Source organism: Prionailurus bengalensis, chromosome B1 (assembly GCF_016509475.1).
Source record: "Prionailurus bengalensis isolate Pbe53 chromosome B1, Fcat_Pben_1.1_paternal_pri, whole genome shotgun sequence".
NCBI lineage: Eukaryota > Metazoa > Chordata > Mammalia > Carnivora > Felidae > Prionailurus > Prionailurus bengalensis.
Genome location: NC_057344.1, coordinates 146,674,987 through 146,692,672, shown reverse-complemented (window position 1 = coordinate 146,692,672; position 17,686 = coordinate 146,674,987). Strand labels below are relative to the sequence as shown.

Genomic DNA, 17,686 nt, shown 5'->3' with positions numbered 1-17,686 from the left:
ACATTGTTACTGAGCTCCAACTGCACTTTGTTGTGCCCTGTTGAACAAGATCAGGACAATCAGGTGGAGCATAATTAAATCTCCTTTCTAGAAAGCAGGAAGAGCCCTCTGTTCCAAGGAAAAGAGAAATTTAAATTTTATCTCCCCTTTTGGTGACAAGGCCAGGCTAACGGGCTAATGAAATTTGTCTTTTCTAACGAAGGAGTGAAATCTTCCAGGAGAGAAACAACACAGCAGAAAGGTAGACCTGAGGTCCAGCCCAGTCCTGCTACATGGTAATTGGACATCTTGCACAAATTACCTAAACCCTTAGAGCTCTGGGTTCTGAACACCTACTTCACAGAATTGCTGGGGATTAAATGAGATGGTGTTAGAAGCTTTAGAGCTCCCATCTTTAAGAGTGCACACAATAGGGGCGCCTGGGTGGCGCAGTCGGTTAAGCGTCCGACTTCAGCCAGGTCACGATCTCGCGGTCCGTGAGTTCGAGCCCCGCGTCGGGCTCTGGGCTGATGGCTCAGAGCCTGGAGCCTGTTTCTGATTCTGTGTCTCCCTCTCTCTCTGACCCTCCCCTGTTCATGCTCTGTCTCTCTCTGTCCCAAAAATAAATAAAAAAACGTTGAAAAAAAAATTAAAAAAAAAAAAGAGTGCACACAATAAATGTAAGTCAATATGAGGATGATCTTCTAAGGAGTTAAAATGTGAAAGATAGGGGTGCCTGGGTGGCTACGTCGGTTAAGCGTCTGACTTCAGCTTAGGTCATGATCTCGCTGTTTGTGAGTTTGAGTTCCGCATCGGGCTCTGTGCTGACAGCTCAGAGCCTGGAGCCTGCTTTGGATCTTGTGCCTCCCTTTCTCTCTGCGCACCGCCCCCCCCCCCCCCCCCCGTTTGTACTCTGTCTCTCTCCCTTTCTCTCTCTCTCAAAAATAAATAAACATTAAAAAAAAAAGTGAAAGATAGCTTACCTTTTGGGAAAGACATCTGGTGATTTCAACCTAGTAAAAGAAGGGATTTGTTTCTCATCTTGTATTTTTAGCTGTATAGGCCGTTTTACTCCCCAGAAAATGTCCAACATTCCTTCAACAATTAGTTTGCCATCTTCTGTCTGCAGAAGAAACCAATCATCTCAAACATTGTTTTTGTGTTATTTATAGAAGGTTAATCTTTTAACTGAAAATGGAGAGATCAAGTCTATAAGCCATTTTAATAGATAAAAAGAAATTCCCCGATAGGGTTGTTTGGCTTTTCAATTTATCCTCAAAATAATTCAATTTTGGAAACATTCTTTTATTTTTGAAAACAGCTCTAACCAGTAAAGTCATAATGGTAATGATATGCCCACCAGAGGGCAGAGCATGTTAAAATGCTTTCTGAACTCGAGGATTCTTCAATGAGGTAGAAGGTTAATTCTATTCAACGTAAAATTAAAGCAGAATTGAAAACTATACGAAACTAGAAATCAGAAGAATAGCTCTTCAGAGATTTAGTGGCTATTTGCTCATTTCTGAACAGGAAATTTTTTTTTTAATTTTTTTTTTCAACGTTTATTTATTTTTGGGACAGAGAGAGACAGAGCATGAACGGGGGAGGGGCAGAGAGAAAGGGAGACACAGAATCGGAAACAGGCTCCAGGCTCTGAGCCATCAGCCCAGAGCCTGACGCGGGGCTCGAACTCACGGGCCGCGAGATCGTGACCTGGCTGAAGTCGGACGCTTAACCGACTGCGCCACCCAGGCGCCCCTGAACAGGAAATTTTTAACTCACGAAATTATTATGCAGAATGAGTTAGAAATGTATGAAAAACAGTGTAAAATGTATAACAGAAATTACATATTTGAAAAAATCAATAGCATTTGACTAATTTTTAAGTTGGAAATGTAACAAAAGAAGGAAATTCCATACAAACACGGACTGTGAACACTTACTTATTCTGTGGGTGTAAATATTAATGCCAAAGCATAGTCGCATAGAATATATTTTCTAATCTACTTTTTGCTTGTATATGTAAAAGTCTTTCTGCTATTAAAGTAATGTTATCATTACAGAAATGATAACATAAAAAATGGTTTCAAAAAATACAGAAACCAAGAAAAATCACATTCCAACCATCCAATAATTACTATAACATCCAATAACTACTGTTCTTATGAAAAATCAATTATCAGAAAATGTAAAGGACTTGTTATTTGAGAGTGTAATGAACACTCCAGACTCTGGAACCGGATAGACCTGTGTTTGAACCTGGGCTCTGTCACTTCCTCACTGGGTGACCTTAGACAAGATGCTGAACACTGTTAAGCCTGCTGCTTCTGAAGAATGGACATCATTATGGTCCCTAACTCATAGGACCTGATATTTAATAAGCGCTTCATAAATGTTGTTGCTTATTATTTCTTGGGCTGATAAACTAACTTCAGAGTCACTCCTGAAACAAAGTTATGCTCTTTCTCCTGCTTTTGAGTTCACATTTCAGATTACTGAGAGGTCAGGATACCCATCAGTTGTTTTGAACAACCAAACATAATTTGGTCTTTGAAATGGCAGCACATGATGCGGGTCCTACTTTTAGTTACTGATGTATAGCATCCCTTCTTTGTTTAATTATACTTCAACTGATCCCCTACGTCAAAAACTCACAGAATAACTGCTCTTCTGAGATGATCGCATTCTTACTTTCAAGAAGAAACACTCCAACTGTTATCAGACAACGTCAGATTTTCTCATGTAAGGAATATCAGAATATTTCTTTTTGAGACAGAGAGGAAGAGTGCACGTGAGCCCACGAGCAGGGGAGGGGTAGAGGGAAAGAGAGAATCTTAAGCAGGCTCCATGCACAGCGCCCAGCCCGATGTGGAGCTTGATCTCACAACTGTGAGATCATGACCTGAGCTGAAATCAAGAGTCAGATGCTCAACCGACTGAGCCACCCAGGTGTCCCAGGAATACAAGAATATTTTTTTTAATTTCACAAAGCATCTCTTTATAGATGAACTAAATATGTCACCGAAGGCTTGTTTACACTGATTTAATCTCATTGTCTAAATCCTTAGGCTTCTTCTCTTCTAGATCTATACCCATATCCTTGGTAGTCTCTAAGATCCTTATAAGCCATCTCTAAACTAATAGCTTCCAACTTTATATTTCTAGCCCAAACCTTCCCCCTAAACTCCAATCGTCTGACTGCCTTCCTGACATCAAACTTAAGATGCTCCTAATTAACTCTTGATCTTTCTCCCATGAATATTTTCCTCTCCAAGTCATTCTGTTCCCATCTGGGTAAATAGCAGCCTTATCCTTCCAGTTGCTCAGGCCAGGAATTTTAGAGTCACCTTTAATCTGTCTTTTGTACTCAACATCTGATGCAGTAGCAAATCCTATGAGCTCCACCTTGAAAATATATCCCTAACGTGACTACTATACTCACTGTATCCACTACCATGGTTCTGGTCCATGCCATTTCATTGTTTGCCTGGATTACTGCAGGGGTTTTCTTTCTCATTCTTCTCTTGGCCTTTCATATATTCCCCATAGCTAGAGAGATTCTTGTAAAGTGAATCCTTTCAGATAATGTCACTGTTCTGCCCCAAACTCCCCAGTGGCTTTCCATCTCATTCCAAGTACACGCTCCGGTCTTCACAATGATCTAAAGACCCAGATGCTCTGGTGCTTTCCTCCGCAGTTATCTCTCTAGCTGCATCATCTACTAATTCCCCATTCCCACAAGCTTTCTGCTCCACTGACTTCCCTGCTGTACTTCAACGACACTAGCTCAGCTCCGGCGCCTTGTTGGGGCTGCTGTCTCTGCCCGAATGTGCGTCCCAGAGGCTTCTGCAAGGTTTGCTTCTTCACATCTTTCAGAGTCTCTGGTCAAACGCTCCTCTTCCCCTTCCCCACTTAGATCCCTGAGCTCTCGTCCCTGCTTTGCTGTTGTCCCTGGCCCTTATTACCATTTGATATACTACATATTTCGTTTCTTGTCGGTGTGCTCTAGAGTAAGAAGCATCGAGGCAGGATATTATGTCCCATTTCTTCATTGCTTTATCTGCAGCTTTTACAACAGTGTCTGGCACATGGTAGGCAATCAATATTTGCTTAATTAACCCGAGATTAAGAAAGCTACATGTCGTCCTCCATATTGCCCCCTTTAACGGTGTCTATTATTGAAATTCAGTCAGAATGCTTTGAGAATTCTGGACTCTCACTTTATTGACCAGTGAGGAAAGCTGGAAAGGTTAAGCAATCTGACAGTCTCACTGTGGACTTTACTTCACGTAATTTTTTAAAAAAATTAAATGACTTTTGTATGGTAAATTGAACACTGATTTGCAGAATTGGGAAGAACATGCCTCACATTATATGTTCATAACATCAAAATTCGAACATTTTCCTCAAGGAAACAAACTTCTTCACATCGTGAACTTTGTACAAACTTGAACTAAAATATAAATAGTCATTTTTTTAAAGTTTGGATTTTTTCTTAAATTATCTTCACAATGATATAGATTAGAGATCTAAGATATAGGATGATATTGAAATAATTTAAAAATAGGCCCATTTCTTTGTAAAGAGATTAGTTATTTCCTTTTTCTATTACGTATGGGAAGGTAACTGAAATATTCAATCAAACTAAATCATTTAACTTCACTAGTAAGGGCCAGAGTGGCTAGTAAGTTTCTCTGTGTTCAACTGCAATTTTAAGCCAAATCACAGTGGCCTAAACTCAATGTTGTACCATCAAATGTGAAGATTTTAATAGGAGGTACAAAGTTCCAATGTTCCTTACAGCCAGGAAGATACTGTAATGATGTGAAGCGAGTCCCATTAGAATGCAAGGCTAAGTGGAGAGATCTGTGGAGAACGAAGCATTCAAAGAAGGAGAAGAAAAGGAAGAAAGGAAAAGTCTAAGGCCAGTTTGCACTCCTAAAAATACTTTTAGATTCAGGACTTTTCTGAAGTGTTTCTTTCACATTTTAAAATTTGTTATTATACCATAGTACACAGTCATTGGAATCTGATTCATCTTAACAACCAAATCAAACTATGTTACAGCCTGTGTCGTATTTATTCGAGCATTCCCCCATGGGTATGGACTGAAGATACTCTCTCCATTACAAATGATGTCACCACGGGATAACACCACCTTCTCTATCTGTTCTGGTACATTTGCAAGAAAGTATTATAATAGCTTTCTAGTGGAACAGCTGTTCAAAATCTATTCATACACTGTTTTAAAACTAGAAAGTAAACAGGTCATTAAAATGATTTTTAAATGCTTTTCCTGTCCCCAAAGCTGCTTAAAAGGTCACATGTCCCAGGACTGGGATTTGGTGATAGAGTCTAAATACGAAAGTCATGATCCAGTCAAAGATTCACCTGTTTTTCCAGACCACTTGTGCTGCTAGATTATAGACTCCAACCCATCCTGATTCCTTTATATAACCTCTATGGAATTTCTTTCTGTGAATTAAACCGTATTTTACATTAGTTTCATGGGCTTACCTGTCCACATAAAATATGCAGGTTTTTCTGGTTCTCGTAAAAAATGTTATAGGTCTTCAATAAAGAGTTGAGTTGTTCCCTAAAAAAAGTTATATTTGGTTATACTCATGCCCTTGGACAGTAAAAGGCAATAATATTCATTCAGCTCGCATAGGTATGAGATAGAAATGGCTCAATGGAATCCTTACTGTTCTGTGGTTTTACCTTAATGCAGGTCATTGAAAATGGAAGTCTTCTTGGGACATCGACAAATGCTGGAGGGGCTTATTCACAAATAAATCACCAAAGGAGGGAAAATGAGGGGAAAGTGGTAGGAAGACTGTTGGTTGACAGGAGACAGCCATAAAATAGAGATTTGGCTTCACATTTCTTTTTGGTTTTGCAACATTTAAGCAGCCTACATTAAGCACCTAGTATGTGCCTGACATTGTGTTTCCCACCAGCGGTATAGTCACAGTTCAGGAATGGTCACTGCTCCCGAGTTACGTTTCCTGTGAGGCAGCTGGGCTCGTGGGAATACTGGTTCCTGACACTCTTCTCTCCTCTCCCCTGCCACCACAGCCTAAGATCCTTACCCTACCTAACCTACTGGTCCAAGCCATCCTCTCATCCCTGGATTACTGCAACAGTCTCCTAAAAGCCTCCCTGATTCTGTAGTCTGTTGTAACAGTAGGTATTATTTTGGTGCAAACATGATCATCTCTCCTTGGCTCAAAACTCTCCAGTATCTTTTACAAAATGTTTTTAAGATTATTTATTTATTTTGAGAGACAGTGAGAGCTGGGGATGGACAGAGAGAGAGAGAGAGAGAGAGAGAGAGAATCCCAAGCAGGCTCCTCACTGTCAGCACAGAGCCTGATGTGGGACTTGAACTCACAAACTGTGAGATCATGATCTGAGTTGAAATCAAGAGCTGGACGTTCAACCGACTGAGTCACCCAGGTGCCCCTCTCCAATTATCTTTTCATTATTCAGAGTAAAAGCCAATAGCCTTCTGATGACCTAAAAGGCCAGATGTGATTTGGTCTTCTGTTTCCCTTTGATCCATTTCCGACTATTCTTTCCTTCACTCACTACACTCTCTAGCCACTGGACTCTAATATTTCTTGAATATGTCAGACACATTCTCACCTCAGGACCTTTGCACTTGCTCGTCCCCCTGTCTAGAATGAGCTCCCCTCCCCTACCCCCACTGTCACACTGTTAGCACATTTTCTTTCACGTTTTACTCAGAAGTCCTTTTTACAAGGAGTGCTTCCTGACCACTTGATCTAAAGGTTTGCCTTCTCTCAACATTCTTATCCTGCTTTCTTATCTCTGCTCCTTAGTCACCATCTAACCTTACATGTATTTTACTTATGTGTCTTATATTTGGTCTCTCTCACTGGACTGCAGCTCCACGAGAATAGGTGTGTTTGTATATTTTGTTTGCACTATGTTCCATGTGCCTGGAAGAGTGTTTGGCACATAGTAAGAACTCTATGAACACTGGTTGAATGAAATGATCAGAGAAATTCTTATTCCTAAAAATGGAAACATGCCAAATAAAGGGGGAAAAACATCTTTAAATAAATAGTTTTATGGGGATGGGGTGGGAAATCTCATATTAAATTTCCAAATATATCATTTGTTAAAATTCCTTCGATCTTCAATATCTGTTTCCCTCCCATAAGAATATTAGCTCCATGAGGGCAGCAATGTTGGTCTATTTTATTCACTACTGTCTTCCCAGTGCTAGAACAGAGACTTGATCAGAGTAGGCTCTTATTCAATAAAGATTTATTAAATGCTGAATGACAGAATTCATGTATATTGATTTTTATGCTTGATATCATGTAGACATACTCTTTCCATCTGACTTTGCAATTTTGTTTTATTAAAAAAATTTTTTTAATGTTTATTTATTTTGCGAGAGACAGAGTGTGAGCAGGGGAGGGGCAGACAGAGAGGGAGACACAGAATCTGAAGCAGGCTCCAGGCTCTGACAGCCCCCAACGGGGGGCTCGAACTCACAAACAGGGAGATCACGACCTGAGCCAAAGTTGGACACTCAACCAACTGAGCCACCTAGGCACCCCTCACTTTGTAACTTTAATACACAGATTTTCAAGGTTCAATACACTTCAGTTGACACGTTAAAAAAAAAAAGTTCTACAGAATTCCTCCATGCTATGTTTCCATTTCCAACTGAGTTACTTTAGAATTTCAATGTTAATGAATATTTCTGTTCTAAATATCATTGCACACACAAGGGATTCGTTCCCTTGGAGTCATTACTGTGGGATATCTTTTAAAAATTATTGTACTGGTGAGGAGCATGAACACTTTTTATAGCTCTCATTATTGAGTGTTAGGGCAGCATATAGAAATTTCTGGTTCACTTGAGATGCAATTCCTGATATGCTGAGCTGTGAGGGTTGTTATTAAGGCAAATGAATTTTTATATCATCTTATTCCCTCAGCTTCTGTTTCTGATAAAATTGCATAATAGGATATGGTACAAATATCCTTCAAAGTATTTACCTAAGAATCATGTATAATTAGAAAGATATTCTCAGGGAACAAGCCACTTGGAAAATGTTTCTGTACCTGAACAGAACCTGACTAAATCTTCCTCTACAGAAATAAGTCTCCAGATGACCCACGGAGTCAGCAAACTGCGGTCCTAGCTTGTCTGTTTTTATAAATAAAGTTTTATTATAATGTAGTCACGCTGATTTGCTTGCTTCTTGTCTGTGGCTGCATTCCTGCTATAAATGCAGAGTTGAATAGTTGTGACAGAAACCATATGACCCACAAAGCCTAAAATATTTATTATCTGGCCCTTTACAGAGAGGGTCAGCCAACCTCCACCCCTCCCCAAGTATAACATAGGCTGTTGCTGAACACCACAGAAGTCATCCATATTTTTTTTTACCATAGGCAGGATCATTCTGACTGAATATTAATGAGACTTTGAAGGATTCTGGGATAAAGTGAAGAATTAGACAAAAAAAAAAAAAAAAAAAACGAACACAAAACCTCACAAGTTATGTAAACAACTATAGCAAAAGTGAATACATTGCAAATATTAAAGCACCATTACATTTGATTTGTATATCCCTTCCCAGAGGAACTTTTGAAGATGATTTTTTTGCTCATCTGATGGAACAGTGGGTCTAACAGAACGCTGGTAGTAATGAAACCCAGCCTGCAACATTGTGATCTTACGCATTGGCACTGAAGGCACAAGGGCTTAAGAAGTTATTGTCAAGTCGATCACCTGTATCTGCAGACTGATTCAAACTGTGTCTTCCAACAGTGAACGGTCATTCTCTCATACAGTCATAGTCACCGTGTGAGCTCCATCGAGGGGTTTCATTCATATTCTGAGGATGGGTAAGAGCTTCAAGGATAGATGCTTCCCACAGTGAACTTCGGAAGGAAGGGATGAAACATGAAGCATGTGAGGAGCTTACCAGGCAAAAATACCTTTCACAAGGACATGTAGCTATTTCCACAGTTTTTGTGGAGGAAGCTCAGAGTGCCGGGATTCTAAGGGTAGAACATGTAAATGGGGAGTGGTGAGCATTGAATAGCTGAAGAACCAGGCAAGAACCTCGTGAGCCATTTTAAGAAGCTTAACATTCACCCTGCCAGCAGGGGGCAGCTACGGAAGGTTCTAGGCAAAAGAAAGACATGATGATAAGGGCCACTAGGGAACTTAGAGAAGACAGATTTCAGGACAAGATGGAAACAGAAAGATGTTTGGGACTATTGGCAAACAGTACTGGGGCAGAGGTGCATGAGCAAGGCTGTGTTCTATGGAAATGGGGTCAAGTGTCCCACATGTACAGAAGGGTCTGAAGTCTAGATGGGACCTATACATGATTTAGGACATCTAATCACTAAAGCGCTATCTAGGCAGTCCCCAGTCAGGAAAGGGGACAGGGATTTAATACACTCTGTGCCTTGTCAATGGTAATTATAATAGATTTTTCTGGGTCCATTTACATGTCATATATGGACCTTCCTTCCCCCATCAAAAAAGGAAACAGGCATCTGTGTACCTTTTCCTCTCAGCTGCCAAAAAAGCTCCCCACCCAGCCTAGATCAGACCACTTAGCAACTATTCAGCTGCCCTAACAAAGCTATAAAATGGGTGGCAAGAAATAGATTCCACATGCAATCTTCTCAGTTTACAATTCTGTGATATTTAGAAGTCACAGAGATACCCAAGAAACAAACATCGAATAGCCTATACAGTTTATGTTTGATACCTAAAACAATGACTTTCTGAGAGCTTGGTTTTTTGGAACATGAAATACCGCATCATAATATATAACAAGGTGTGAGTGTTGTTTTTTTTTTAATTTTTTTAACGTTTATTTATTTTTTTGAGACAGAGAGAGACAGAGCATGAATGGGGGAGGGTCAGAGAGAGGGAGACACAGAATCTGAAACAGGCTTCAGGCTCTGAGCTGTCAGCACAGAGCCCGACACGGGGCTCGAACTCACGGACCACGAGATCATGACCTGAGCTGAAGTCGGCCGCTTAACCGACTGAGCCACCCAGGCGCCCCAAGGTGTGTGTTTTTTTTAAACCATACAGTAAATAATATGGATTAGTGTTTTTACAAAACTGAGGAATGGCAAACTTCCGTATAAACTGGACTTCCAACCTACATGAAGACATAGCTTCCCAAGCTACACGAAGACATAAGCTTCCCAAGACAGAAGCTGGCACCGTGTGCTGGCTGGGCAGAAATCACATCTTGATAGTTGCTGGTGGACACCCAGAATTATTCACTGCAGCTCATGAAGAGTGCCAGGCAGGAGAGACTTGATACAGGGGTGACAGGTGCAGGGGAACAATGCATAGGAGGGCCCCAGGCTCCTGTTCCTTTAAGGCTCCCAGGTTGGTTTTATGAGCAATAGTGGATCCAGAATTCACTGTAAAATGCTTAGGTGAACTTTGTACCTTGTGGCCCGAACTGCAGCTGCTCAGCAGATGGGAATTACCCACATAGTGACGTCTGCCATGAATAATGGACTTTGCAAGAAATGAGCTCCTCAATCTTATCATGCTACTGAGCTGGCCGGAAGAAACCATTTTTATTTGATCTTATAAAAGTGTAATATTCTTGGATGTGGGACAGCATGACGGATGGAACGGAGTTACGCCCTGCATCCATAGACAGAATGGATGTCAAATATTAGTGGTAATAGAATTCTCTCTCTAGTTTCAGTAATGATTTGCAATGTAATTAAGTGGATATTCGATCCCTTTCCTGGCAACCAAAAACCCTGGCCCCCTCTTTGCTAAGTGATTCTGACTATTTGGACCCGATAAAGGCAAATGAGAAACACTGTTGTACAATGTAACCCAACACAAACTTCAGATGCTACACATGACACAAACTAAACCGGAGAAAAATACAACCCAACTCAGCCACCAAAGGCATATTTGGCCACGGCTGAGCTTCCTGACTTTGTGTTACTTCTGCCTCCTGGAGACTTGTTGAAAAGTGTCCAGGCTCCAAATCCCGCCGACCCTGAAATGCATTGTGACAGCAATATTAGAAACAACATCCTGCTGTGCATATTTCCATGTTTAAGGACAGGAGCTTAAATCATTTGAAAGAATATCTTCAAAGAGTTGAAAAATTTAGGCAGAATAAAAATGCTAACTTGCTGCCTTACACATTTAGTTTTCCCCATAACACACATGGATTTTGTTCATAATATTAAATTCTAGCAATGAGATCAACAATTTCATGTTAGGTTACAAAACTGAATTTAAAACTTAATATGTTTTTAATAAAATAATTATGAATTAAGCATGGAAAGGTAACAAATTGACCATTTTTCTGGGAAAAAAGATTGTGACTTATTTTATGGGTCATAGTTCTGTATAGTTTCCAAACTTCATATAATTAGTGCATAATGCATTTATAATGTTGTCATAATTTTACTTCCAACAAAAATATAAAATAGGGGCACCTGAGTGACTCAGTTTGTTAAGCGTCCAACTTCGGCTCAGGTTATGATCTCGGGGGTTGTGAGTTCAAGCCCCGTGTCGGGCTCTGTGCCGACAGCTCAGAGCTTGGATCCTGCTTCAGATTCTGTTTCCCTCTCTCTCTCTCTGCCCCTCCCCCTGCTTGTACTCTGTCTGTCTCTCAAAAAATAAATAAACATTTAAAAAAAATTAATATATAATATAATATAATATAATATAATATAATATAATATAAACTCCTGTATGTTTTTGGAAAGGTGGAACCAGGAAATAGGAGGACAACAGAAAAGAATAAATGGAGACTTATCATTAAGCCCTATGCCAAGACAACCCATCATTCCATGTTACTGATGTCTGCATGATGTCTGCAAGCAGAAGCAGAATTCTCTTAACCCGCTTTATCCTTCATTACTGTCAGCTTGAATCCTGGAACTCAAATCGCAAACTTCTGCAACTGTTCTATAAGCGGCTACAGCTCTGGGTCTTTTTTTTTTGCCTTTAGCCTCAGCTCCTGGCTCAATGAAGAAAGAAGACTACCTTTCCACCTTTGCATAGAGACCTTCCTCAGCTGGCAAAGTAGGTTATTCACATTTCCATTGCAAATGAAGGGATTGGATTCCACAGTTTGAAAAGAGAGAAGTTGGGAAGAGGAAGGAGGGCTGTTTTGGTTTGACTGCAGGAAAAATGCAAACCCTAACTGATCAGGGACCTCTGAATTTGTCTGCCTCTCCCGGCTTCCTTTGAGGAGGCTGCTCTTTTTGAAAAGGAAGGGCTCCTAACATTTTTAGTAATTCTGCTAAAATATCAGTAATCATTGCTGGCGGTCAGGATGATGGTGCCCCTGACTTGTTTGCTTTGTTCTCCCAAACAGTTCTATCCTAAGACCTAACTCCCTCTTCAGTGCTGACAACCCACAATAAAAAGGGCCTGGGAGTTTCGTGAGCTCCACTAGTAATCTAATCAATACGATAGTACAGCCAGACCTGCCTCTCCTCCACCACACTCCCCCTCACTGCTTTTGGCCATATTGTGACTCTTGTATTTTCTGGGCATTCATCTTTTCTTGATAACGCCTGTAAAAAATGGCCCTGGAGCCATTAGTGGATAGACGTGTCAGTTTCTCTCGGGTCCTCAACCCCTAGAACTCAGCTAAGGGAAAAGGGTTAAAGATTAAGGAGTAATTTCATAGTATTAAAAAGAAACTGGAAGTGATGGCTAGTTGGTAGATAACAAAACAAAGAAAAATGCCCAAAGTGTTTTCTTGAGGATGAAAACTCTACCCTTGAAGACAGGGGCTTTAGCTACTCAGAACAATGCCACTGGGCGTTGATAAGACATAAAAGAGGGGATAAGAAGGGAGAGGCAAAGGACTGTGCCATTTGTTCAAATACCGGTGCTTCTGAAGGAAACAAGAATGTGCTCCAGATCTGATAGCAGATTTTTGAGAGAATCCTTTCATAAGGGTAAATCTCAGTGTTTGATATATTAACACACTGGCGTGTTTTCCAACAGCCTCAGACGAGGGAAGATACTTATCTATTCCCTTTTCCTCTATGGTTTGGCTTCCAAAGATTTTTATGAAAAAGATTTAAAAAAAAATTCACAACCTACTATATTCTAGCTGGCAGCTGCGAGGAGCTGCCTCCGTGTCAGATCTTGTTCTCTGCTGTCACTTGCAGCAGCTGAACCCTTATGGGCAGCCCGAGCAGTTTGTGGACAGGGAGGAAAGAATGAGGGAAGTCTGTGCTCTGTCTTCTTTGGCCGGAAACACAGAGAAATATGGCCTCTGGTTCACAGCCCTAACACTACTCACAAATCAGGACTGATGCTTCTATTTCTATTCCAAACCGAAGTAAGGACTTGAAACCACCTCCACTTTGATGAAATAGTCCGTTTTCTTGTTCTGGCCGAGTGTTTTGTCTTTTTAAAAAAATGTTTATTTATTATAAATATTTTCATAAATATTAATAAATATATTTGTTAAATATTATATTTAATAAATATAATTAATAAAAATAAATATTTATTATTTATTTTCAGAGACAGAGTGAAGAGGAGGGGCAGAGAGAGAGAATCTCAAGCAGACTCTGCACTGTCAGCACAGAGCCTGACGTTGGGCTCAATCCCACGAACCTCAAGATCATGACTTGAGCCAAAAATCAAGAGTCAGATGCTCCTCCGACTGAGCTACCCAGGTGCCCCTTGCTGTAGCTGAGTGTTTGGAGAGAACAGGTACTGATTTGTGTATAGTGGTAGTGCTTCGAACCAGAGACTGTATTTACCTGTTTCCTTGCTTTCTCAGTTCCTGAGCCTGCCACATTCCTCAGTTCTGTCCCCCTTTCCATCTCAAAGCCAGCAATGACCATGGAGTCATTCTCACCAGCCCCACTCTGACACAGGCTCCCCTCACAGAGCCCCCTTCCTGTCTCATCTCTAAAGACCCTGGGGATCACACTGGGCCCATCTGAATAATCTCTCTATTTTAGGGTCAGCAGATTGGCAGCCTGAATTCCCTTTTGCCACGCAACTGTAAAATATTCACAGGTTCAGGGGAGTAGAATGTAGCCATCTCTGGGAGGCCATTAATATGCCTATCACAGGATTTAAGAGTGGCTCCTCTCATATCATCTGAACACATAGGAGGCATCTTGTTAGAAATTAAAATCTGTATTTTAACCAAGATACCCAGGAAATCTGCATATACATTAAACTCAAGAGGAGTGCTGATGTAATCAGTTTGCCCTTAGATATGAAACAGTATTTAAGGGTAGCACATGTCAAAACACTGAGCTCCTAATTTAGTTCTCTGAAGTTTAGTGCCCATAGGAATGCATCATCAGCAAAAATTTGAGGGATTATTATATAACAGATGATGTAATAGATGCTAGCGATACGGCAAAGTATACAGTGAATGAGACCCCCTGCACTGATGGGACTTACATTCTGAGGGGGAGGAAGACAGAGGAAAACAAAAGAGCAAAATACACTAATTTTGGGGGCGTCTGGGTGGCTTAGTCGGTTGAGCGTCCAGCTCCGGCTCAGGTCGTGATCTCGCGGTCTGCTTCGCGCTCTGTGCCGACAGCTCAGAGCCTGGAGCCTGTTTTGGATTCTGTGTCTCCCTCTCTCTCTCTGACCCTCCCCCATTCATGCTCTGTCTCTCTCTGTCTCAAAAAAAATAAATAAATGTTAAAAAAATTTTTTTTAAAGAAATACACTAATTTTACATAGGGATAAATGCTCTGAGAACAATAAAACAGGATCATGTTGACGGAGTGCATAGTGGAGGACGTGTCAGCAAGGGTGATCAGGAGGCCTGCCATATTAAGCTGAAATCTCAATAATGGGAAAGAGCCAACCATGTGAAGAGTCAAGGAGACTGTCCCAAGCAAGAGATGCAATGCCCTGTATACAAGACTAAGCTTGGCATGTTTGAAGGAGAGAAAGAAGGGAAGAGTGGTTTCAGATGAGGTCATAAAGGTCCTCCCGGCCAGATCTCTAGGGACAGGGAATGGAAGCAGGAAGCTGTTGCAGTTGTCCAGGCAAGAAATAATGGTGGCTTGGACTAGGTGGTGAGAATTGTTTGGATTCTGGAAGTGGAGCCAATTAGATTTGCTGTGGGGCTGGGTATAGAGATGAGGGAATGGCACAGTTGGGTTGGTATGTAGCTTATATTGGGATCTTATTCTCCTATGAGTTAAACTTTCATTTCATTTTTTTTTCTAATCCAAGCCTTATACATTTTTGTAAGCCAGTTGAAAAGTAAACACAAGTGTGCCACACAACTCTAGTCATTACTGGAGCACACACAGGCTGGCTGTAAAATAACACCCTTTGTGTATGAACAGCTGGAAGCTTGTGTGCTTGTTGAGGATGACGACCTTGGCTTCACAGTCTGATGCCCCTTGTTCCCTAGGGATGAGGAAATGATCTATCTACTCTGTTAATTCATTAACAGCCTCTTGGACCATTAGGATTGTTACCAGAGTGCCTGAAACACAGCAGGTGGCCAGTGATCCTCGGGGCCACGCACATGAGCATGAGCTGAAGACAGGAGCTCTCCTGACACACAGGCTCTTACCTGGCTCTTCTGTGACGCTGCCATGACTTTGACCACTGATTCTCCTTACGTTTAAAACAATACAGGGGCACCTGGGTGGCTCAGTCGGTTAAGGGTCCGGCTTTGGCCCAGGTCATGATCTCATGGTTCATGAGTTCGAGCCCCACATCGGTCTCTGTGCTGACAGCTCAGAGCCTGGAGTCTGTTTCGGATTCTGTGTCTCCCTCTCTGTCTGCCCCTCACCTGCTCACACTCTGTGTCTGTCTCTCTCTCTCTCTCAAAAATAAAGAAAACATTTTAAAAAATTAAATAAAAACTTATATTAAGGGACCTCCTTGTTTTTCTTCTGGGTGTCCTCCATATACTCCACACTCTATACAGAGCACAGAGAACATACCATAGCATTTGCTGTGCTTAACATCTTTAAACGTCTTCCCATTGTTCTTGGGATAAAAACTACAAATCTTTATCACAGCAGGGGAGGTCCTGCTCCGTCTCTTTAGCCTACTTTGAAGAGATGCATTTCCCTGTGTCTTGTACCTCACCCACACTGGGTCCCCTTTACTTGCTGGAACCCTGAGCTCTCTCTGGCCATAAGGACTTCAGGCAGACTCCCTATGTCAGGAATGCTCTCCTGCTCACTTCCTTAAACTCGTTAGCTTCCTCCTTGGTCAGATATCGGGAGCCCCACCCCACCACCCCCGCCACTGTTTAGGCTAGTTCCTTATTCTCTAAAGGATCCCTTTCCTTCTGAACATCTGCGTCAGTTTGTTATCAATCAGGCCTTTAGACCTGTAGTTCTCAAAGTGTGATTCCCAGGCCAGTAACATGGGCACCACCCAGGAACTTGAACATGGGAATGCTCACGCCAACCCAGACCCACTGAGTCACAAGCTGGGAGTGGGTCCCTCAATCTTTAGTGTAGCAAGCCCTCCAGGTCATTCTAGTGAAGGCTCAAATCGGAGATCCGTAGCTCCAAGCAGCTCTTGTCTTTTTTTGCTCAAAATTCCATACCTCAGTTTCTAGCACAACTTCTGGCTTGTGGTGTGTTCCCAATAATTATTTGTTGAGGGAATAAAATATAGAAAATTAAACCCTGACCTATTTTTAGAGGGAAAAATAAAACCTTTTACCAGTGCCACCACTTAACATATCCAGAAATTCAAGTAAATTCCATAAGTTAATATATTTCTAGTCTTTGAATTTTGATTTTATCAGATGCCTATTGAAATATTTTCAGTGTATCTTGGACAGATGGATGATCTTACTGTTTTCTAACTGACCAAAGTGATAAAATAGGTAAACGTGGAATAAGTAAATTGGGTTGGGAATAACAGTCACATTGATATGCTTCGTGATTGTCAATGCTCATTGAAAAATATCTGATATAAGGAAAGCTTTAAAAAATGAACTTTTTTCACATATCTGGGGGGACATTATTCACCTTTTTTTTGACATAGTAACTAATGAGGTTAGTATATCCAATTTTTCATTACGAACATTTCTGTTATTTTCATTAGGTTATCAAACCTCATAGTGGAAATGTTGAAATAAATTTTTAAAAACGATCTCCATGTAGAAAAAATTTCTCATTTTTAAAGGAGATGGTCCCAACCATGTCTTGAACTTTTTGTCCCTGACTTATTTTATTTAAAAAAAAATGTTTATTTATTTTTGAGAGAGAGAGAGAGCATGAGCAGGGGAGGGGCAGAGAGAGAGGGAGACACAGAATCCGAAGCAGGCTTCAGGCTCTGAGCTGTCAGCACAGAGCCCCATGTGGGGCTCAAACTCAGAGACTGTGATATCATGACCTGAGCCGAAGTTGGACGCTCAATCGACTGAGCCACCCAGACGTCCCCCTGACCTATTTTAAAATCCTGGTTCCTTAAAAAAAAATGTCAGAGAGGGCTCTCTTATCCTTTATTAAAGATAAGAGTTAAGTGGCTGACCTTGGCTCAGGTCATAATCTCATAGTTTGTGAGTTTGAGCCCTGCATTGGGCTCTGTGCTGACGTCTCAGAGCCTGGAGCCTGCTTTGGATTCTGTGTCTCCCTCTCTCTCTGCCCCTCACCCACTTGCTCTCTCTCTCTCTCAAAAATAATAAGTAAACATTAAAAAGTTAAAAAAAGACAAGAG

General features: G+C 41.1%; 1 protein-coding gene across 1 annotated transcript in view; it reads right to left on the bottom strand.

Annotated features, from left to right (window-relative positions):
- The window catches only part of RASSF6 (Ras association domain family member 6), a 49,666-nt gene that overhangs the window by 17,301 nt on the left and 14,679 nt on the right, over positions 1 to 17,686 (bottom strand). The window contains exons 3-4 of the mRNA XM_043572486.1: positions 5,497 to 5,575; positions 963 to 1,102 (exon numbers count right to left, since the gene is read on the bottom strand). Of these exons, the coding sequence (XP_043428421.1) occupies positions 963 to 1,102; positions 5,497 to 5,575 (219 nt within the window). The remainder of the gene's footprint in view (positions 1 to 962; positions 1,103 to 5,496; positions 5,576 to 17,686) is intronic.